At 44.7% G+C, this 23,456-nt stretch overlaps 1 protein-coding gene across 3 annotated transcripts in view; it reads left to right on the top strand.

The window, feature by feature from the left end:
* Positions 1 to 375: 375 nt before the first annotated feature.
* ICA1 (islet cell autoantigen 1) overlaps positions 376 to 23,456 on the top strand; it is a 77,802-nt gene continuing 54,721 nt past the window's right edge. Inside the window, exons 1-4 of one of the 3 annotated variants that reach the window (XM_063123374.1) lie at positions 376 to 434; positions 16,262 to 16,297; positions 16,505 to 16,676; positions 20,865 to 20,937. In XM_063123374.1, coding sequence (XP_062979444.1) covers positions 16,281 to 16,297; positions 16,505 to 16,676; positions 20,865 to 20,937 — 262 coding nt within the window. In that variant the 5' untranslated portion in view covers positions 376 to 434; positions 16,262 to 16,280. The remainder of the gene's footprint in view (positions 435 to 16,261; positions 16,298 to 16,504; positions 16,677 to 20,864; positions 20,938 to 23,456) is intronic. The other 2 variants (XM_063123358.1, XM_063123365.1) reach the window with 2 other exon arrangements.

The following is a 23,456-nucleotide window of genomic DNA, read 5'->3' as shown; positions in this document are numbered from 1 at the left end:
CCGAGCAGCGCCAGGCGGCACCGAGCAGAGGGAAGCTCACCCGGCCCTTTCCCCCCGCTGCAGTCAGGGCGGAGCGGGGAGACTCGGCGCTTCTCTTTTGCTTCCCGGAGGAGGAAAAGGGACCGCGAGGGTGGCCGAAGCTCCGCCCCGCTTCAGGCCGTTCTCCTTGCAGGCGGTGGCATTGTGACGCTCGCGGCCGCCGGAATACCTGGAGCCGCCGCGACGGTCCCTGGAGCGGGCGCGGCGGGGAGCTCATTCACTGGACAGGAGGGGACGTCCCGGGTCAGGCAGCGGGCGAAACGGAGGCGCTCGCCGGAGACATGCGGGTCCCCCACTGAGGAGGAGCCACCGGCGGCGAAGCGGGGCGCGCACAGCCCGTCGAGGCGGGGGAGGGGACGCCGCCTTCCTCCTCTTCCCTCAGAGCTGCTGACAAGGTAGGTGCAGCGAGCGAGAGGAGGAGGAGGAGGACCCTGCGCTCTCCGCGTCGGCCCAGGCCCGGGCTCTCGGTCTCTGCCGGCTGGAAAAGCAGGTTCTTCCTGAGGCAGCCGCGGTCAGCGCCGCCTCCGCCGCAGGGCCGGGCTGCGACCGCGGCGCATGAGCCACCTCAACCTTAGCGGCAGGAGGAGTGGAGCTCGCCGCCTCGAATCCCTCCTGAAGGGGAGAAAAGGCGAATAGCGGAGGCCGAGGGTGCCTTGCGGCAGGAGGGAGTGCCAAGGAGCTGGGGTCACGCCGTTTAGGGAAGGGGAAGCGCCGTTCTTGGGGACCCAAGCCAGAGTTTTCCACCCGCCCTGGGTAATAATAATTTCCTGGTTCCAAAATGGCATCTCTTCCCCTTGCCTAATCATTTTTCTCCCTGCTCATCGTTTTTAACAGACATTACACCAGCAGGTGCATTTTTCTTCCTCTTTTCTCCCCCCCCCCCCCGCCTTTTTGGCAATTTGCTGCTTGGTTTCCTTTAATCATTAACTTGAGCTCCTGCTGCTGTGCACAGGCCATCTAAGCTACTATTGCTTTTAGAGTTCTATATAACTCTAAAATGCTTTTTTAGTTCTATATAAACGTTCAAGGTGGATTTTAAAAACTAAACTAGTGCCTTTCCATCTGCTAGGGGCTTGTGCTGTTCAGGGATTGTGGTTCTGGTGGGGAGATGCTTTGTGATCTTGCGTAGGGCTCACATCTTGCTCCATCTGTGAGGCTTCAGAGCCATAACAACAATGTGACCTGGTTCTCACGTAACGACAAACCAGAGTTTGGGTTGAATTGTGGGTGCTTGTTGAATCATGGGTTGTTGTTATGTGTGAAATTTGCACTATGATTTAACTATGGGTTGTAAAACACGAAAAACCCAGAAAGAGAATCCATGGTTTGTTTTTGGTTGTAAACTCTGGGTTGTTTGTAGTTAACAATAAACTATGGGTTCTCTTCCTGGGTTATATGTGCTTAACTATCCATAAACTATAGCGCAGAGTTCAAATGTAATGACAACTCATATTCTGAATTGCAAACCATCCTGTCCCAAAAAAGAATATTAGGTTAACAATAGGATTGATGGGACTAGGTCCCAGGGACCTTACTTAAACTTCGCCTGCCATGCTTTGTTGTATCAGAGTACCAGCAAGATCCAATGTCTATTAGTGTGTTGCTTCACATTTGTATAACCCATTTTTCCTCCAAGGGTTCTATAAATTGATGACTTAGAATCATAGAATAGCAGAATTGGAAGGGGCCTACAAGGCCATCGAGTCCAACCCCCTGCTCAATGCAGGAATCCACCCAAAAGCATACCTGACAGATGCTTGTCCAGCTGCCTCTTGAATGCCTCTAGTGTGGGAGAGCCCACAACCTCCCTAGGTAACTGATTCTATTGTCGTACTGCTCTAACAGTCAGGAAGTTTTTCCTGATGTCCAGCTGAATCTGGCTTCCTTTAACTTGAGCCCGTTATTCCGTGTCCTGCATTCTGGGAGGATTGAGAAGCGATCCTGGCCCTCCTCTGTGTGACAACCTTTTAAGTATTTGAAGAGTGCTATCATGTCTCCCCTCAATCTTCTCTTCTCCAGGCTAAACATGCCCAGTTCTTCAGTTTCTCTTCATAGGGCTTTGCCCAAAGCCATTCAGTGACCTTCACAGCTGAACAGGGTTGGGTGGGGTGAACCTGGGTTTGACGTCCGGCATTCTAGAAATGACCCTGTGGAAATATTCAAGGGAAACCTGATCAAATCGAATCCAAGTGGTATTTTCTGACATCGCTAATGTCGATTCTATGGCCATAGCTAGACCAGGCCTTTATCCTGGGATCATGCCTGTGCATCCAAATGACCCACAGGGGATCCCGAGAGCAGGCAGGGACAACCCCTCCATTTGCCTGGGTCCCCCACTACCTTAGGTCTAGCTAATGCCTATGTTAGCCTTCCCCAACCTGGTGCCTTTCAAGTGTTTTGAACTTCAGCTTCCATCAGCCCCAGCAGCAGGGCCAATGGTCAGGAATCCTGGGAGTTGTGGTCCAAAACATCTGGATGGCATCAGCTTGTAGACATCTGCTCTATGTGAACTGTAGCATTCAGACTCTGAATGACTTCTATCAGCAAAGAATCAAGCTAAAGAGTGGCAATTAACTGAAGATGGTTTATTCCTAGTGGGACAACTTTTAGGGTGTAATATGGTGGTGAAGAATATTTCTTTGCTATCATCACTGCCACCCTATAGGTCTAGAAATGGGTCCTGTGGTGTGCTCACATTTGACTTGAGTCATGTTTCTCTTCCACTGGCACTCGATTTGTCTCCCACCCTCTTCACATTCTCCCATCTCTTTAGTAAACCATGGAGCTGAAGATCTATGAAGCTGGGAGACAGGATCAGAAATGAAAATGAACATAAGAATTGCCCTGCTGACTCAAGCCAAAGAACCTTTAAGTCTAGCAGGCTGTTTCCCGCAGTGGCCAACCAAGTGCTTCTAGAAAGCCCGCAAGAAAGGCATGACAATATAAGCCTTCTCTCTGGCGACTGGTCTTTAGTGGCATAATGCCTATGAACCTGGCTATGAACCACAACCATCATGACAAATAGCCATTGATAGACTCTATTCTTCCTGACTCTTAGAACAGTACGACAATGGAATCAGTTACCTAGAAAGGTTGTGGGCTCTCCCACACTAGAGGCATTCAAGAGGCAGCTGGACAAGCATCTGTCAGGGATGCTTTAGGGTGGATTCCTGCATTGAGCAGGGGGTTGGACTCGATGGCCTTGTAGGCCCCTTCCAACTCTGCTATTCTATGATTCTATGAATGTGTCTAATCCCCTTTTAAAGCCAGCTTAGTGGCCATCATTACATCTTGTAGCAGTAAATTCTGTAAATTAATTCTGTATTGTGTGAAGAAGTACTTTCTTTTGTTTTATTGGATGACCTTCAAGTTCTAGTATTATGGGAAGGGAGTTACTTACCTGTATCCATTTTTCCATGTGATAGATGATTTTATAAACCTCTATTATGTCCACACTTAGTCACTTTATTTATTTATTTAAGCTAAAAAGCCCCAAACATGACAGCCTTTTCTCATAGAAAAAATACTGTAGCTCTCTGATAATTTTGTTGTCCTTTTCTGTACCTTTTCTAGCTCCATTCCTAGATGGGCTAACCAGAACTGTACCCAACATACCAAGTGTGGCTACATTTATCAAGAAGACCTGAGTTTAACTCTTTCTTCAGGCACAGAGGCACTGAAGAAAGAGTTGGTTCTGGGCATGCTACTCTCAGGCTCCCTGTAAAAATTTTCTTTATATAATGCCACCAGTGTAAAATGGAAATAGTCATTATGGACTGTAAAAAATTGTTTGTAGAACCAATAAAAATTGTCAGTTATTCAGCACAAAAAACAAACAAAAATGTGCTGTATAGATGATGCCCTGTATTGGCAAATGGAAAGAGCAGCATATTAGATCCCTCCTTCTAGTAAAAATGCTCTTTTGTGTGTGTGTGTCACATGGTAACATAAACTTCCATGGACATTTGTATGGGTTCACAATTCTATGTAGTTGCAGTATTTCTGAACATATATGTTATAATCCTCCTGGACTAAACCACATCAGGATGCAGTTTGTGAAAATCACAGGATGGAATGTTCTCCCATGTTAAAACAGTAATAATAAAACAAACTTTTAAAAAAATGGAAACTAGCAAATCAGGGGACGATTTTCCACTCAGAAAATTATGTACATGGCAAACATTCAGCTGTCTAATTGTTCACCTGTATTTCTTGTTGGCTTAATCCTTGGAAGAGTATTCACAGATGAAATGTCTGTGTATGTGGTTTGACTCTTAATGTTAAAATTCTTAAAAACACAAGCAACTTGAGTTGGTGGGCAAGTATGTAGGAGTCTCCGTTGTTCTTTGGGCCCAGGACCCCCAAAATTGTTAATTTGTCTCTACCAAGAAGATGTCATCATCTCAACTACATAATGCATAGTGAGAAAAGAGGGGGAAATAATGCAAAGATAGAAGTTGAAAATATTTGCGCATCAATATAAAAGAAAGGAAACCATGGATGTTGCTATTCTTCTACGATGTTTGAAACATGATTCGTTTGGGAAGTTAACACATATATACCATTGAATCCAGGTCATGCTTAATGCGCTACATCATTCCGACTCCCTCTGTGAACCACAGAACTTGGAGGTTCTCCTGGAGCCATCTTTGTCACTTAAGGCTCATGTAGCATCAGTGGCACAGAGTGCCTTCTACCAACTTTGGTTGGTAGTGCAGCTATGCTCCTATCTGGATAGGGATAACCTGGCTTCATTTGTCTATGCTCTAACCTCCAAGTTAGATTACGGCAAAGCACTCTGCATGGAGCTGCCTTTGAAGACGGTTCAGAAGCTGCAGCTTGGGTAAAACCAGGACATTGGCTCTGGCCTGCTTGCACTAGTTTCCTGTATATATCCAAGTCAAGGTGCTGGTTTTAACCTATAAAACCTTCCATGCCTTGGTACCACAATACCTGATGGAGTGCCTCTTCCAACATGAACCATACTATGCTCAGCATCTAAGGCCCTCCTCTGGGTGTCTCCTCCGAGGGAAGCTCAGAAGACAGCAACAAGAGGGAGGTCCTTCTCAGTGGTGGTCCCCCGGTTATGGAATGATCTCCCCAATGAGGCCTACCAGGCACTAACATTATTATTTTTTTGGCACCTTTCTCTTCTCTGTGGCATTTGGCAGCACATGAGTTTTCAATCAGGTCCTGAATTTGTCTTATGGTTGACTGTTTAAAATTGTTTTAGATATATGTTGTCTCTGTGTGTGATGTTTACAGCTTTTTATATAAATAATTTTACACTTTGTATAATGTATTTTTAATGGTTTTTAATCTTTGTAAACTGCCCGAGGGCTTCAGCTATGGGGCGATATAGAAATGTAATAATAATACATCCTTTAGGATAGCACATTGCTAGGCCAGAGAGGACTGTGTGAGGATCATGTAGCACAAGTTAACATTATTGGCTGTAAGAGTACCATTGTGCATGCTGTATGGCAGTATTTCCCACCATGGTTCTATTCACCTGTCCATTTAACAAAATGGTTGCGACCAAAGTAGTAGAGTAAACAACAGCAATGTTTGTTGTTTAAAGTTGTAGCTCACCCATCTCTACCATGCAAAAAAAATATATATGCAAAAATAAACTTGTAGTTTACAACTCAGTACAGCATTTTTACAACATAAAGGAGGGAATATTCTCAAATAGACCCTATCTTACACCCAGCAGCCAAAGGTGTGGAGGGAGAACGGGAAGCGCTGTCTGTACTATAATGACTGGGTTTGGATGACAAGATAACCCACATTGGGTTAAATAAACCACCATGATTTATTTAACTCCTCATGGGTTATTGTGTTGCATGTCAGGGTTTTTTCTTTGCCCCTGGCCTTTCAAGAGGGTCATGAGGGCCTACGGAACAATGTAGGATGGGGCATGGAGGAACTGCTGGTAAAATGAGGAATCACCCAAAATGGACTCCATATATTTTATTCCCAAGATGAGACTCTTTATTATTTCCAATGTTGGGTCTTATCAAGTGCTAATTTCTTAGCCTCTTACCACCACTCCATGTCACCATCACCTTGAAACATCCTAGCTAGAGGCCGTAGCTCAGTACTGTGATTAAATACTTTGCATGCAGAAAGTCCGACACTCAATCCCCGGCATCTCCAGGTAGGACTAGGAAACAATCTTTCTTAAAACCTTGGAGAGCTGATGTCTGTCATTGTTGACAGTGCTGAACTAGAGGAACCAAGGGTCTGACTCAATAAAAGGCAGCTTCCTATGTTCCTAAACTTGTAACTCTTCCCTTAAGACACTAGAAAACAATAATGCACTGATTTAAAGGTGCTTTACCACTTCCAGCAGAGAAGGGACAGTAGTAACCACTGGGTGAGGAATACAGTGAAGATGCCATAGGGGAAGGGGTGAGAAGAGGAAAAGATCAACCTACCTACCTCTTCAGTTCACCCACCATAATTTCCCTCAGGGTGTTGCTTGTCTTCTCAAATTGGCTCATGAATAGCCCTATTTGGAGTTCCTTCCATGCAGTTGTAATCTCAAAGAGAAGGAAAGAGTGGATTCACACTTGCTGGGCCCTGATCTGCCGTTTTATTCCCATGCTGTCTACACAATGGATAGAGGATCTGTAAAGAGGAGTTTGCTGCACACACATAGGGTGCACTAATGATTGGGAGCCCTGATCACTTCGCAGGCTGCCCTTTATAGGTGTTCCTCTGAATGGATGGTAGGAACACAATGGTGGGCTCAGCAAATGTGGTCCTGCTCTCCAAGTGAATGTACTCACATAGAGGGATCACCCAAGTAGAGCTGTGGTTTCTCCTTATTTTCAACTAATAGGTCAGTGCAATGTGTGGAGGACATTATTTTTATATTAATTGTATTGAAGAAAATACTATTTTTGTTCTGTATAGACTTTTTCCCAGTAAAAATTCCTGCCAGTGACAGTTCCATTTTGGACTGAGGGACATTTATAGCATACTAAAGTTAGCTTTTTATATTTCCTTATAAAGTAACTCTTTGTATATACTGTTAGAACATCACATATCTTTTTATAGTGGTTTCCATGGGGCTGGTGTGTAAATGTACTTTGGATATCATATTTGAAATTTTAAAGAATTTAAATAAATAGAATTCTGTTCTTTCTCTTACATGAATGTTTAAGTCATTTGTTTAAATTGGAAGGTAAACATCTTTATTTTAGAGGTCAAGAAATAGCTTTTCTACTCAGTCGTCATGCTTTATTTTAAAAAAATATTTGTTTAAATAACTAATAGGACTCTAACCATTGTATATTAGCACAAGTGTTAAGGCACAAAACTAGTCCAAGGTTTTTGTCATGGTATAACATTGAAAGCACTTTTCTAGATTATACTATGCAGAGTATGGTTAAAAGCATCACAATCAGCTACTGTCATTGAAATGTTAGCACTTTCTATCTCTGATAATACTAATATCAGGAATTCCTCCTCACACTTCCCTAGCTAGCTTTTAGGTAGACCAGGCTTATAAACAGCTGCCCACCTAATCGCTTGTGGCAAGTAAGAATTGTCAACAGTCTACATGGCCAGGCAGATATACAAAAGCTAGACAAAAGACTGATACAGGCATGTGTGAACAAGCAAGCTGGTGAGAAATCATGTTGCATTTATTTATTTGAAATATATTTATCCCTCCTTTCCCCCATATATACTCTAGGGAGGCTTGGCACACCAGTCAATTGACCACCTATCATTTGGTTGCAGTCAAGTATTTCGTGAAGCGAAATGCTACTATATGGCAGCAACTGACTTCTTTTCATTTCATGGTAGAATCATTGATTAGAAAGTGAATTTATTATTTAAAGTGAGGGTTGTTTCCCCCCCTAAACTTGGAGTAACTAGGGATAACTGTAGCAGCATAGCAAAGCTTCTTCTATCAGTCACCTCCTAAAACTCCAGGTGTCTCCAAACAGGAATAAAGAACACAAATGTCATCAGTGGCAAAGGTCAGTATCTCAGTTGCACTTTTTTAAAAATGGAACTGTAGGCTGACTTTGGTGTTCCATGATAAAAGAGACCAACTTTAAATCCATTGATTTCAAGGGGTCTGTTCTGACTAAGGGCCTTCCTAGACTAAGCCTTAGCGCGCTTTGTGGGCCGGTTTCCCTGCTGTGTGTCCAGATGACGCACAGGGGAATCCGGCGCCAGGCCGCACTGAGGCCTTCTCTAATGCGCCATAAGCGAAGTCGCTTATGGTGTGCCTTTTTCACAGCCCCGGCCTCAGGCCGGGGCTGCGAAACGTCTAGGAAGGTCCGTGGCTTTTTGCGGCTACTCGCTTACTCGCGAGTAGCCGCGAAAAGCCACGGACCTGGCACAGCGCTCATACAAGCGCTGTGCCCATCGTGCCAGGGGGGTGATCGGGGGGGGAGATGGGGGAGGGAAGGCCGGACCGGCAGAAGAGGGAATGGCAGGGGGCGCCGAACGGGAGACGGCAAGGGGGGGCGGAGGGCGACAAACGGGAGACAGCGAGGGGGGCGGAGGGCGACGAACGGGAGACGGCGAGGGGATGGCAGAGGGCGACGAACGGGAGACGGTGAGGGGATGGCAGAGGGCGACGAACGGGCGATGGTGAGGGGATGGCAGAGGGCGACGAACGGGAGATGGTGAGGGGATGGCAGAGGGCGACGAACGGGAGACGGCGAGGGGATGGCAGAGGGCGACGAACGGGAAATGGCGAGGGGATGGCAGAGGGCGACGAACGGGAGATGGTGAGGGGATGGCAGAGGGCGACGAACGGGAGACGGTGAGGGGATGGCAGAGGGCGACGAACGGGAGATGGTGAGGGGGGGCGGATGGCGATGAACGGGAGACGGCGAGGGGATGGCAAGGGTGACGAACGGGAGATGGTGAGGGGGGCAGAGGGCGACGAATGGTAGATGGTGAGGGGGGCGGAGGGCAACGACCGGGAGACAGTGAGGGGGGGCGGAGGGCAACGACCGGGAGACGGTGAGGGGGGGCAGAGGGCAACGAACGGGAGACGGCGAGGGAGGGCGGATGGGGGGGGCTTAAATAAAAAAAAACCTTACCTTCTCTGGCGGCTTCGGGCCCCACATGGCCCCTTTAAAAAAAAAAATGGCCGACGCTGCAGGGCTTGCGTCGTCCCTACGCGTCGGCCGCCTAGGAGGCTGGGCAGCGCACTTTAAAGTTAGCGCACCGTCGCCCCGCCTCCCCGCCGGCTTATCCTGGCAGGTCTAGCAAAGCCCTAAATCTGGATCCAATCCATTGTTAAAAGGTGTAAAATAATATACCTTTTAAAAATTTGCCACTTCACAGTAACTGTTTTGTTTTTGTAATCAGCACAATTAGGAGGTCTGTTGATGTTTAAATTAGATTTTTTGGTCTGTTAAAGTTAATGCCTTAAAAAATACTTCAATGTTATTTGACGATACTTGACTGGTTGGATGACCAAGACATTTTTGACTGCAGCTTACATACAGTGGAGAAAATTTAATAACAGAGTATGAAAACCATAATAAACAAAACCCAACCAAACACAATCAAGCAGAATTTTTAAAAATCAGCAACATTGAAAATAATAGGTGATCATAATAATCACTCAGAGAGAGACTCAGGGAAATGCCCTGAGTATTAGCCTAAAGGATAATGTCTAGGGCCATAGTTAGACCTAAGGTTTATCCCTGGATCATCCAGGGGTCAAACTTGTTCATATAGGTGACACACAGGGGATCCAGTGCTCAGGCAGGGGCGAACCCTGGATAATTCCAGGATAAACCTTAGGTCTAGCTGTGGCCTAGGTGTCAGGTGAACATCTCTGGGAAAAGTGTTCCAGAGATGTGGCACTGCTACAGGAAATATTCTGTCTCCAAGTGCCACCACTCTAAATCCTGGTGGCATTGGCAGTTGGTATAAAGCTCGTAAATTCTGTGAGGAAAAAGGGCCTAGGAACATAGGAAATTGTCTTTGTTTATCTAGCCCGGTATTGTGTTCTTGACTGGCAGAGGCTCTCCAGGTTCTGAGGCTGGATCTTGTTGTTGTTTGAACTGAACATGTCAGGGATTGAGGCGTAGGCATTCTATGTTCAAAGTGTGTGCTCCCCCATTAAACTGCTTTTCTTCTCCTTTAGTTCAGTCATACAGCACGTACTTCGCGTTCAGAAGGCCCCAAGATTTTCAATTATCTAAAGTTAAAAAGATCTCAAGTAGCAGGCTGGGAAAGTCCATATCTGTCAGGGTAGGCACTACGAGGCTAGATGATCAATGGTCTGATTTTGTAGAAGAAGGCTTCATGTGTTTGTTAAGTGTGCATCCTCAACCTGCATCAGCAACATTTTCTAGAACCTGAAATTCATGCTGTAATTAATAACACCGTTCACATGACACACTAGGCCACAGTGGTTAAGCATTTTGAGCTAAATATTGGCCCTCTTCAGACAACACACTAAGCCATGATGGTTAAGCATTTTGAGCAAAACATTATGGCTTAGCATGTCATGTGAACCATGACATCATGTGTCATGTGAACCATTCTTAACCACAGTTTAAACACGCTCACTAACCACTTGCTGCCAAATGGTTAGTGGCCTAACCATGGCTTAGCATATTGTCTGAACAGGCCTATTATGGTTAGTGTGTCATATGAACCATGACTTAGCGTGTTGTGTGAACCATCCCTAACCATGGTGGCTACATAACCACAGTTTAAACACGCTCACTAATCACTTGCTGCAAAAGGTTAGCGGCCTTGCTAGACCACAGGTTAGTGCGGTACAAGGCCCATGCTCATCCCTGTGCATCCAAATGACGCACAGGGGATCCCGGCCTCAGCCAGGGCTCGAGCCGCCCTGACACCGCACTAACCAAAACCGCCTGTAGCGTGGTTCTTCCTGCGGTCCCAGCCTCAGGTCGGGCTGAGGCCGGGTCCGCCGCTTTTCCCGGCTACCGCACTTACGCGCGAGTAGCTGAGAAAAGCAGCGGACGGGCCGCAGCGCTCCTGCCACCGCTGAGTCCCCGGCCTCCATTTCCCGTCCCGTCCCCATGTTGCTGGCCAGGGGACATGGCAGCGCCAGCCATCACAGGCCGGGGACTCGGCGGCAGAGGCCAACACAGGCCGGCGACATGGGGGGGCGGGAAATGGAGGCTGGGGACATCGGGGGGAAATTGTGGGTGGGGGACTGGACATCGCGGGGGGGAAGGAGAACGGGGCCGGGGGACATCAGGCGGGGGATCGGACATAACGGGGGTGGAGGGGGAAGGAGAATGTGCCCGGGGGATCGGACATCGCGGGGGGGGGGGGGGAGAGAAGGAGAACGAGGCCGGGGAGGGGAGAAGGAGACTTTAAAAAACAAAACAAAAAACCCTACTTACCTGTCCTGGCTACTGCGCTGCTGCTGCCTCTTTAAAAAAAAAAAAAAAATGGCGGCCACAACAGCTCTCCTCCAGAGCTTGTCGCAGCTCCCATCTGAATAAGGGCGAGATCTTGCATTATTCCTAACGCAAGCTCTCCCCTCCTCTCCTCTGGATTATCACGCAGGTCTAGCAAGGCCCTTAATGTGATGTATGAACAGGTCCAATGAGTCCATTGGACTTTCATTTTCCTCCTAGCAGCCCTTCCTTTTCTAGAAGAGGAAGAAGGATGAATCTGCTTGGTAGGCTGGTCAATAATCCATGTTTGGAGGTGTTCGACTGTGCCTTTTTTCTGGTGCTCTTCATCTGAACCCATCTGTGGCCTTAGCTAGACCTAAGGTTTATCTCGGGATCATCCCGGGGTCATCCCTGTGCATCTAAATGATGCACAGGGGATCCCAGGAACAGGCAGGGATGACCCCAGACCGACCACGGGATAAACCTTAGGTCTAGTTAAGGCCTGTGTTTGTCCCTTTGCCTCTCTTCCTTCTTGCTCTACTCTGTCCTTTTTTATTTGCACCTTCTCTGAGCTTGCATCCCACTGCAGTTTTCTGTATTACCTACCCTGCCGAAACTTGTCTTTCCAGATCCTTATCCAATCACACTTCTTACGTCATAGCTGGTCATAAGCCCCTGGCACCTAATTTTGCTATAACCTTTATGATTGTGTATGGAGAAAATAGGGGAAACTTGAATCTCCCAGCACGTTTTCTCAAGCAAAGTGCTGGAGTATGGAGAGGAAGATACATTGAGAGGCTGAAAGTAGAAAAAAAAGGGGATGGAATGTTTAGGGAAATTGGAGCAACACATCTGCAACACAACTGTGGCAGATTATATAGGGAAAGGAGCCACTTTGGTAGCACATGAAGGAATCATCAGTAATCCAGTAAAGTGCTGGGAGAAAGAGATAAGTGGACTCGGAACACTAGAGGGTGACATGATAGGATAGAAGAAGAGGTTACTTATGAGAATGAACTTAAACTTATCTTGGGTAGAGGTAAGTTTAATATATATTGTTAAATAAAGGCTGAATATACTGTTGGGCACACCCTATGTTAGTTAAAGGTGTGGAATGCAAGGCATTGAAAAGGAAACACTAAAATGATACTAAGCAAGCAAAAACGTTAGATATAGGCCACAGCTAGACCTAAGGTTTATCCTGGGATCATCCAGGGTTCACCCCTGCCTGAGCACTTGATCCCCTGTGTGTCACCTAGATAAACAGGTTTGACCCCTGGACGATCCAGGGATAAATCTTAGGTCTAGCTATGACCATAGTTAATCAAGAGTGTGAGTTGGCCATCAATAAATATGCACAAAAAACCCCTTTTCCCCATGTGCTATAATGTATAAGGGATTTACTGCTATTGTCTTTCATCTTCTTGAAGCAACGTACAGGCCTTTTAATTGCAGGGTATGAACAGGGACTTCTTTTGTAGCTCAGTTTAGGATTGGGCTCTAGTAGTCACTAGCCCTCTGAAAACATTACACTTGAGGGTCAGGAGATCCTGCAAAATGGGGTAAGCTGTGGTGCAGGGGTTGAGAGGGGATCCCCCAAAATCAGGCAGAGGCACTTCCCTTGAGTACAAATTTTTGTGAACCGCCCAGAGAGCTTCGGCTATTGGGCGGTATAAAAATGTAATAAATAAATAAATAAATAAATACCTTCTGCCCACAGAAGGCAGTCAGCTGTTTTCTGTTGTACTAAGCAAGCTGGGTTCATTTTCCTTTTGCAAGGGTCAAGAATATCACTAATGAAAGCAGAAAGGAAATTGTTATTTTTTGCTAGTGTGTGTGTTATACGGAAACTAATATTCTGAATACTAGTTGCCACTATATATTGGAATATGTTGAGTATTCTCTGCCTTTCCACCTTTTTTCATTAGTAGGATAGGAAGCTGTGTAGTACGGGGCTGTGTCTTTATATCTGTCAACCAAATGCTGGCTGTGCACAGTTTAGTTCTACCATACTAATAACTATAGTGATCTCATCCACCCTCCAGAGAAAAACAGTGCTGATTTTGTAATAATATGGACTGAGAAGAACTTCAGTAGCCATGCATGGCTTTAGTGCAATCACTAGGATTCAATGAGAATGCAGCAATGGATAATGGTACAACATAGAAAGCTTTTGAAAATACTGTGTGTGTGTGTGTGTATAAAGTTCATGCACATGTTAAAGATCTATCTGGTGGAAGAGGTGGCATATATTTAAACCATAGAATTTAATGTTTAAATTTAAGATTTACATATTTTCCAGCAGTAGAGGCTGGAATGTGCTGGCCATACATATTCATGGTTCAGTTTGTTATGTTTTTCAGATGTTCCCCAGCTGTAAAACAAGCCTCTATGTACATGCCACTGTATTTGGCCAATCCTGCTATAGCCACCAATTGTGGATGATCACCCCGTGCCATTGGGCAATCCCTGCCTTCACTTCTGCTGCCATTGTAAATCTACAGCCCTTGATTTAATTTACCTCTTTTGCCTATGGAAGATAGTTATTAAGTATGGGAAAACAGATCAGAGGTACAAAAAAGTAAACAAAGAGATATCTTTTTAAAAAAGAAATAAGATCTTTCTTTAAGAACAGGGTTTCTATATTGTTACTGTAAAAAAAAAAAAAAAAAACTAGTTCCTAACCCTAGCCAATTCCCCTATTAAGCTCCACCCGAGTTAACTCAAAGATCTAGCAATGAGGGTTTGACAAGCAGTACTCTAAGGCCTTAACTAGACCTAAGGTTTATCCCAGGATTGTCCCGGGGTCATCCCTGTTCATGTGAATGACACACAGGGGATCCTGGGAGCAGGCAGGGATGACCCCAGAACGATCCCGGGAATAACCTTAGATCTAGCTAAGGCCTAGGTTTGATCACAGACTGGACCTTTTAAGGCTGTTCACCAGGCTTCCCCTAGAGTCTTCAGTTTGGTCTAGCAGCTGCTCTATCTTCAGACCACCACCATGCTCAGGCTTCAGCTCTTTCTTCTGAAGACTGCCTCAGGAATCTTTCTTTCCTCTCTTGCAGACCTTCAGCTTCTGCCTCGGTCTTATAGCTGTTCCTTTTCCTGGCCACTGCCTTCCTCAGGCTCTTTCTGACCAACTCTCCCAAGCAAAACTCTCCCCATGTGCCTCTCAAGAGCTCCTTATGTATGCTCCAGTCAGAACCCTCCAGCCAATCAGCTTCGGTGTGGCCAACATTCCACCACATCACCTCTGCTCAAACTCAAGACCAATAGGCATCTTTAGAATGTTCAACTATTCTCCAATCATCTGGTACCAATTTCAATCCAATATTCCTCCAGATAAGACTGAAACCTGGCCTTGTATTCACCTCTCAGTGGTAACAGTAACTGCTGTTCCACCCATACACCATATTTTAATGTGTATCTCTTCTCTGGCTCAATCAATAGACATTTTTCTTTTTACTGTTAACCTTTTCAGACGTTGAAACAAAACATAACAGTTAAACTTCTACCTTTGTTTTATCTCAGTTTCTTCACAGCTATGTTTTTCAGATGTTCCCCAGCTAAAAACAAGTATCAGTATACATGTAACTGCATTTCCCCCACATATGTAATTTTCTCCACTTTTCTGTTACTCTTGCCTCTCACTTTTCGCCTCTCCTTTGTTGTTTTCCCCACTGGCAAATTTTAGGTTGTAAGCTTCTTTAGACAGGGGGCTTTCTGATTTTTAATTAATCCGCAATGCTATGCATGTTTAGATAGGAAAAAATACTACTGACTGGAGAATGCTGTGAGCTGTAGGACTTTTTTCTGTCTAAATATGCATAGGTTTACATCCTTATTCTGTCAGGAGATTCTGTGTAAATAGGAACAATGACACCATAACACTCTCGCATGAAACCTGTGTCTGGAAATATGCGAGTATGTAATGGGTGATATATATATTGCGGGGGGACTCTGCTTGATAAGAGTTTTGAAGCAGCTTTGCAATATATGTGTCCTCTTTGCATCGTATTGGACTCTTCCTGATATGTCTTTCTGACAGAATGCACCCATATGTTTAAAACAAAACAGAAAAAGCAGGGTCAAAGTTATATGAGCAATAATGAATTTGTCAGCATTATCTACAGTGAGAAAACAATTTCCCTGTTTAAGTTTATTATGAATAGCAGTTACTTGAATCTTTTGATAACAAATTACGTATCTTGAGTGTGCAGAAGGCCTCAGTGATCCAATTTGCTTCTTGTATACATATGTGGTGTTGTGTGTGCCACTTTCTAGTATAATTCCTCTGTAGAAACGGAATTGGGAATTAGTAAAATTAGAGCTATTCTTATTGTGCCCTCCAAAACCATGCTTCTAGTTTTTGGAAGGTGTGAACCAAAAATGAAGATGAATCTAAGTAGTGAAATAATCATTTCCAAGTAATACCGAAAGCTGCAGCCCGGATTAAAATTTGCCATCTTGGAGGGAAAGGAAGTCTGAGGTTATCAGGTTACAGAATTATACCACTTCTGAGAATGAGTGTTTGAATCAGCCCTGAAATACTAAAGGGTGGAGGTAGGGGGAACGAATTGATGTCCTAGATTAATATGAATTAGGTTCTCAGAAGTTGTAGTGCAGAGTCTGTTACCATGTTTTCTGCACTTGGCAAAAAACAGATGCTTTAAGTCAGTGGTGTGTCACATTTCTTTTTCATTAGATGAAACTTGACATCATATAAACTTTATTTTCCAATTTAACAAATGGTTTTGTTTTGTTTAATTTCTAGCCCTACTCACTCCTCAAAGGGTTGGGATAGGTAATAACGTTAAATATTGTAACTGAGTATTTTTCTTTATTCATAGTGTTTGAAGAAAAAAAAACATGGATGCCCACAAATAGTAAGTAAATTTGTGTGTATCTCTGTCTGTCTGTCTGTCTGTCTGTGAATCTGTATCACTAATGGAGTTATGAGCTGGGAGAATGCAAGTTAGTGTAAAACAGTCTTAAACCTAAATTCAAAATACAGGCTTAATTTATCCGATGTTTTATATGATTTAGACTTGTGTCTTAAATCTCTTTATCTCAACTGGATTTTTGTCTCCTAGTAGTTATTCGAGGGAATTTTATGATCGGTATGCCCAAGGCCAAGAGAAGTCTGTGGTCAACAAAATGCAGCAGAAATACTGGAAAACAAAACAAACTCTTATCAAAGTCACAGGAAAGAAGGAGGACGAACACGTAGTGGCCTCAGATGCAGATTTGGATGCAAAACTGGAGGTATGTATGGCAGCCTAGACTTTTTCCTCTCAAACTTCTTAAGATATCTTAAAACTTTGCCTGGGATCCAGAGAGCCATAAATGCCCAAGGGCTTTTCAGCCTTGGTCTCTCTCCTATTTATTGCACTTCCCATTTGCCCCTCTCAAATTTACCCAAAAGTAGGGGGAGATGAAAGGGAGGAATCAGCAAACCGCTACATGCATGCAATTGAAATACTTATCTCTTGAGTAACTTACCTGATCTGGTTGTAAAGATAAAACAGTGCCCTGAAATCCTTCAAGGAAGAGCAAGATACAAATGTAAGAAATAAATCAGTGTGATACACACAGTTCTGCATGCATATAAGATTGCAACCATGGGAGTCTTGTGTTCTTAGCCAATACCTTTTGTTCTTTGTGGTGTGCCAGTGTTGATGTTTTTTCCCTTTAAATACTTGTTTTAAAAAGTCGGCTTTAAAGCATATTCTTTATAGTTGCACAACATCAGAATCAAAACTGGTGTGCAGTATTGTCATAGGCCATAGCTAGACAGGGCCTTATCCCGGGATGATCCCACATGACACACAGGGGATCCTGGGATCAGGGAGGGATGATCCCTCCCTTGAACCGGGATTTCACCCTCCACTTTGGCCCCAGTTTTCCCATGGTCCCAGGCACCACGGGTTGACCCGGGTCCACGCGATTCCTTGAAAGGAGCCGGCAGCCACGCATTGGGTGCAGAGTTCCTCAGAGAGTAGGGTGGGGAGGAGTGGGGAAAGTAATATAATTTTTTAAAATTACTTACCGTTTGTGCACGAGCGTCCGTGTGCTGCTGGCCCTTTAATAAAAAAAATGGCGGGTGCAACGCCTCTCCTTCTGAGGTCGTCACGAGTCGCATGTAAACAGAGGAGGGAGCTAAGGCCATAGAATTAGCAGAGAGAACAAAAGAACCTGTTTGTCCCCTCTCCATCTCCTTTTAAAAAAACCCAATATCTTTTTGTAACCAATTAAGTACTGAGATATTTTAAAACTAAAATGAAATATTGGTTAGTTTGAGTATTTGCTTCTTGGCCTAGTTCCTGCTTGGGAGTGACATTTTACATATTTACATTTGGTCCATGACCTTAATTACACCTCTTAGAAGCTGTGCCGCCACAGCCCTTGCACAGAATGGCCTCCAAGCTATACTGTAAACATGGCTGTATTTCAGTGACAGAAGACATGTCCTAGGTCTGTTAGTGTGCCTTTGGGACTGTGCTTTATAAAAGAATAAAATCTGAACAACCTACTCTAGACTGTTCCTTCTGAAGCTGCAATACTGGTTTGATAGGCTGCTTTATTTGAACTGATTCATACAGTATTTCTATAGTGCCATCAGTGTGCACTGTGCTTCACAGAGTACAAGAGGACAGGTTCCTGCCCTGAGGAACTCGCAATCTAAAATTTGTCCCTGGAGAAACAACAGAGGGAAAGTAGAGAAGTTGAGGCAGGGTGAACAGGGAAGCAATATGCAGTTGTTTGAGCTGCATATATTTCGGCTTAGCTTCAGGCTGAGTTGCAGTAGGGCACGGAACTCTAGTGGCTTAAGCCAAAGGTTTCATGAAAATGGTGTGTTTTATGGGGGGATTTCAATGAAGTAAGAAAGGTGGTATGATGCAGGTGTTCTCAGAGGTGTTTCGAAATATATGGGGCAGCAAAGGGGAAAGGTGGGAGTCTTTTGAGGAAGTAGGAGACCTTTGGAAAGCCAAAGATTGTAAAGCTGGAGGAGCATGGATGTATGAAGATAAAATGGATGGAAGTGATGGGTGTGGATGTATGGGGATAAAGCAGAAAGATGAGTAGAAGTGAGGGGACAAGGCTATGGAGGGCTTTGAAGGTAAGGACAAAAAGGATGTGATGGATCTGGGAGAAGACAGGAAGCCGGTATAAGGAAGGGCATTGTGTGATCAGAACAACAAGAAAGGTGAATCTTTTTTGGCAGCAGAGAGCTGGCTAGACATGAGTAGATCTGCTATCCTAAACACACTTAGGCCCTTTCTACACCTAAGGATTATCCCAGGAAAATGGAGGGATCGTCCCTGCCTGCTCCCGGGATCCCCTGTGTGTCATTTGCAGGGATGATCCCAGGATGATCCCTGGAAAAAAGGCAAGTGTAGAAACAGCCCTAGTGCAGAGTGAGCCCTGTTGAACACTGTGGAACTTACATCCAAGTAAATTTGCATAGGATTGCTCTGCTCATGCGTTACTGCTTCATGACTATAAGTTGAATGTTTGAACTTGGCTTCATTAGAAAAACAGCAGCATTCTTGTGACGACATGCAAACTTTCCCATGGTGGTTGATCTGTGATGCATGTGTGAATGAGCAAAGTCACCACTTGATGCTGCAGTCATTGAACAATGAATATGTGAGCAATTGATAGAGAAGGCATGAAATGGTTCATTGTTGTTAAAACCCTGCACATCCAAACTCTAAGGGTCTAAGTTGGAGAAGATAAAGGTGTATTGTTCTATGAAGTGCTTGTCTGCCTTCTGTTCTTTGATCTCAACACAGTAGTCCCAATAGTGATTGAGGGAGTAGGGTTTGACCAAGGCCAAGGTAACTTTCCTACAGAGACTGAAGCTCCCAAATCCTGTGTGCTTGGATCTTTCAATGGATTTCCCATGAGACCTAAGAAATTCCAATGATGGTCAGTTTCATGTCTGTAGCTCAGTGGTAGAGTACAAGCTTTGCATACAGAAGGTGCCAGGTACTCAGTCTTTTCTTGTGTTCAGAGAGTGGGAGGGCAAGCAACAGAGGATAGTGTTCTTGGTTGTGCTTTGCTTGTAAGTTTCTGGTTGGCCACATTGGTAGTAATATGCTGTGCTAGATCTCATCAAGCATAGGAAGTTGTAATGTTCTTAATAATGATTATGGAATCCCTAGTTGACCCAAGTGAGCACCTACTTATTGACTGGGCTCAGTGCCAATGAGCCTATTTAGATCAGACCCATTTGCACAAGATTTATTTATTTATTGCATTTATATACCGCCCCATAGCTGAAGCTCTCTGGGTGGTTTACAAAAGTTAAAAACAGTAAACATTAAAAACAAATATACATTCTTCTGTTGTATTTATGTCAGTTATACATAATTACCAATCAAGATGTGAAAGCATTTTATAAGACTAGTACAATGGGCACTTCAACCTCTTTGGTTGCTCAAAATCCAGAAATCCTTGCTTTCTGAATTAACCCCCCCTCTTTTCCTGTTGTGCATTTATAGCCATGTAATTGGCTTTTGATGTTTGGATACTCTGGGAGGCTGCTTTGCACTCTTTAAACTAATTTGCACATTGTTTTCTGGTGTAAACATAAATTGTGTTTTTAAAGAAAATTTAAAGGGTTTCCAAACATGTAGCAGTACACAGTACACTCATGAAAGCTTTGGCTTTGGTCGCCTTACAAATGTGCATTGGGTGGCAAACCTGGGTGAAATGTGTGAAACAGCCCAAAGATGTGGCCCTAGCAAACTTCACTTTTTACTACACAACAGACCTTTATCACTCTGTTCTCTCCTATTTGTTTTCCTCTATGACCTTGACCTCTGAGCTAAAGATAACAGTGAGTACTTTCAACTAAATAAGTCTTTGTGGCAACTTGCTAAAGTTTTTGCTGTGGCAACATTTGAGATCCCTGGCCTTGTATAGGTAACATCAAGCTCCTTCTGTGTTGTTAACACTAAAAAATAAAAAAAAAGCTTTACCTACCTATATTTAAAGTCTTACTATATTATGGATAATGCCACTCAAAGAACTTTTGTTCATTTAAGCGCTGCTGCAAGAAGGGGAAATGCTTTCCAAAAAGGAAAAAAAAACAAAGTGTTTTCTTTTTGGCTTCTTCCCTCCCTTATGTTTAATGTCACATGTAGCATTTACTCCCTAGAAGATAAGATAGGCATAAATGCCCCTGAGGCAAACTGATATGATCAGACCCTCTTACATGTTATGTCATTTGTACAGGTTTTGTATTAGCAAATTCCTGCACGTACGATTTTGTACATAGGTGGAAAATAAGATGATTTCATAGCGCGAGGAAAGCAAATGAGGTTTCAGAAGCAATATATTGTTTGAAGTGAACTATAGTTTGATATGGTGCTAAGTTAGGGGAAAGTGTCCTTTCTGTGCTTCAACAGATCTTACTCTTGGTTTGCATTTTATGTCTCATTTCAGTTGTTCCATTCAATTCAGAGGACGTGCATGGATTTACTTAAAGCAATTGAACTATATCAAAAAAGGATTTGCTGTAAGTATGTTTAGCTGTGTTTAACTTCATGTGGTTCCCTTTTCAACCTAACAGTGCAAATCCTACACATGGCTTCTCAGAAGTAAGCTCCATTAAGTTCAATAGAGCCTGCTCCTAGATATATATTCTGAAGTTTTCCCCAATCTGGTGCTCTCCAGATTCTGACTGGCGATAACAGGGGCTGTAGTTCAATATATCTGGAAGGCACCTGGTTGGAAAACACTGGTGTATAAGATTGCAGTCTTAATCATTAGCAATATGAGGCAGTCTGCAGCATCAATCAGAATTCAAGTTGGCACTAAAATTATTATCAACCCAAGTTTTAAAATTAGTCTTTTTAACTTGGCAGAAACATATATTATGGCTAAGGGAAATGTCCAGTTGAGCTAGTACATAGTAGGGGTGTGCACGGACCCCCCAATCCGCTTCGTGGCCCGATCTGGAAAATCCGGATTGGGCCCGATCCTCTTCGCGCCGCTCTGCCCATCTCCCGCTCCGCTCCGCGGAGCGAGATCCGGCTTCGCCGCCGTCACTGTATGGGCAGCGGCGGCGCAAGAGAAACCACCCACCCACCCCGCCCCCTTACCTTCCTCCATCGCGGGATTCAATTGAGGCCCCGGTTGAAGCCGGAAGAGGCCTCGGCCTTCACTTCCAGCTTCAACCGGGGCCTCAATTGAAGCCGGCGACGGAGAAAGGTAAGCGTCCCTCCTCCCTGCTCCCTTACCTGGTGCCACCGCCACCGCCGCTGCATGGATGGCGGCGCCAGGTAGGCCAGACCCCGGCCCCCGGCCCAGCCCCCTTACCTTCCTCCGTCGCGGGATTCAATTGAGGCCCCGCTTGAAGCCGGAAGAGGCCTCGGCCTTCACTTCCGGCTTCAACCGGGGCGTCAATTGAAGCCGGCGATGGAGGAAGGTAAGTGTCCCTCCTCCCTGCTCCTTTACCTGGTGCTGCTGCTGCCGCCGCCACATGGATGGCGGCGCCGGCAGCGCCAGATTAGTCCCCCTCCCCCCCACTTACCTTCAGGCGAAGCTCCGGATTGAGGTGATCCTCTTTGCCTCGATCCGCAGCCCCCCTGACTCTCTTTGCCTCCGCCTTAAGGGTAGGCGAAGCCCCCCACTCCACTCCTGCTTCTCTGGTTCAAGGAGAAGCGGAGCACATCCCTAGTACATAGCACTTATGTAGAGTTTGGTGATAGGTCCAAACTATACATTATTACACAGTAGACATGTGAAACAGCTCCTGGCTTTTTTTTTAGAACTAAAAAGCAGCCTCAGAGGCTGTGATTGGGGCCTTAGCTAGACGGGGCTTTATCCCGGGGCAAATCCCGGGATCGTCCCTGTGTGTCCACATGATGTACAGTGGATCCAGAGATCAGGGAGGGTTCATTTCTCCCTTGCCCTGGGATAGAGCCCTCCACTTTGGGCCTGGTTTTTCCACAGTCTCAGGCTAAGCCCGAGACCGCGAAATGTGTTGCCTGTTGCCGCAGGTTGACCCGTTTTTACACAATTCCTCTCATGGAGCCAGGAGCCGCACATGGGGTGCAGCGCCCCTCAGGAGCACTGTACCCATCGGGGGTAGGGTGGGGGGAGCAGGAATTTAATTTTTTTTAAAAAATAAAAATAAAACTTACCTTTAGCGCATGAGCATTCGTGCACTCCTTCCTCTTAAAAAATTTTTTTTAAATGGTGGACGCAACACCTCTCCTTGTGAGGTCATCACGCGTCGCATGTAAATGGAGGAGGGATCTCACGTTAAACACAACACAAGATCTTCCCTCCTCCGTCGTGGGATAAAAGGTAGGTCTAGTTAAGGCCTGGGAGGAAGAGAAGGAGGGAGAGGAAATGCTATTTAATCCATTCCCTTCAAGTTGTTTCTTTGTTCAAATTTAGGCCTCCAGACTTCATTCTTACCCATGAGGGAAAAGGTATGGGGGACCCATGTATTTTGTCCAAAGAGAGAAGCATCAAAACAACTTTGAGGGGAAGGTAAAGGATGAAGCAGCCCTTTTCCTCTGCCATCCCTCTGCTTGAATTGGCACCCTGCTGCAAACTGCTTTTCAGTTAAAAAAGCAAACCTCTGGAAGACTGATTGTGTGTGTAACTTCTGCTTTCTCCCTCTTATTCACTTCTATTCATGACCTTGGGGAGGAGGGATATGTTATGCCCTGCTCTGACCCTGTGATCCTTTTATAAATACCATGATCCAGTGCTTTTTAAAACATTTCCTTAACTTAAATACAAACTATAGAATCAAATCCTCAAAATAATAAATAAATAAAAGTTCTTATACAAATATTTATACGTAAGGGATAGAATTAAAGGGCAAGTCTAAGCTGTTTAAATCAGCATCCAATTCACTGCAGTTTTGTGAACTTTTGTCACTTGAGCATCAGACTCAAAGAGTTGAAAGAGAGTGTAAAACAATCAAGGGAAATTCTAGGTATAGTAGTCAGGTCCTAGTAGTCTACTTCATCTGATGCCACCAAGCTTATACCTGTATTCAAGTTAAAAATAAATAAA

This window comes from Elgaria multicarinata, chromosome 1 (genome assembly GCF_023053635.1).
Source record: "Elgaria multicarinata webbii isolate HBS135686 ecotype San Diego chromosome 1, rElgMul1.1.pri, whole genome shotgun sequence".
NCBI classification, from domain to species: domain Eukaryota; kingdom Metazoa; phylum Chordata; class Lepidosauria; order Squamata; family Anguidae; genus Elgaria; species Elgaria multicarinata.
Note: the sequence above shows the minus strand (reverse complement) of the source record. Positions and strands in the feature narration are given on the sequence as shown.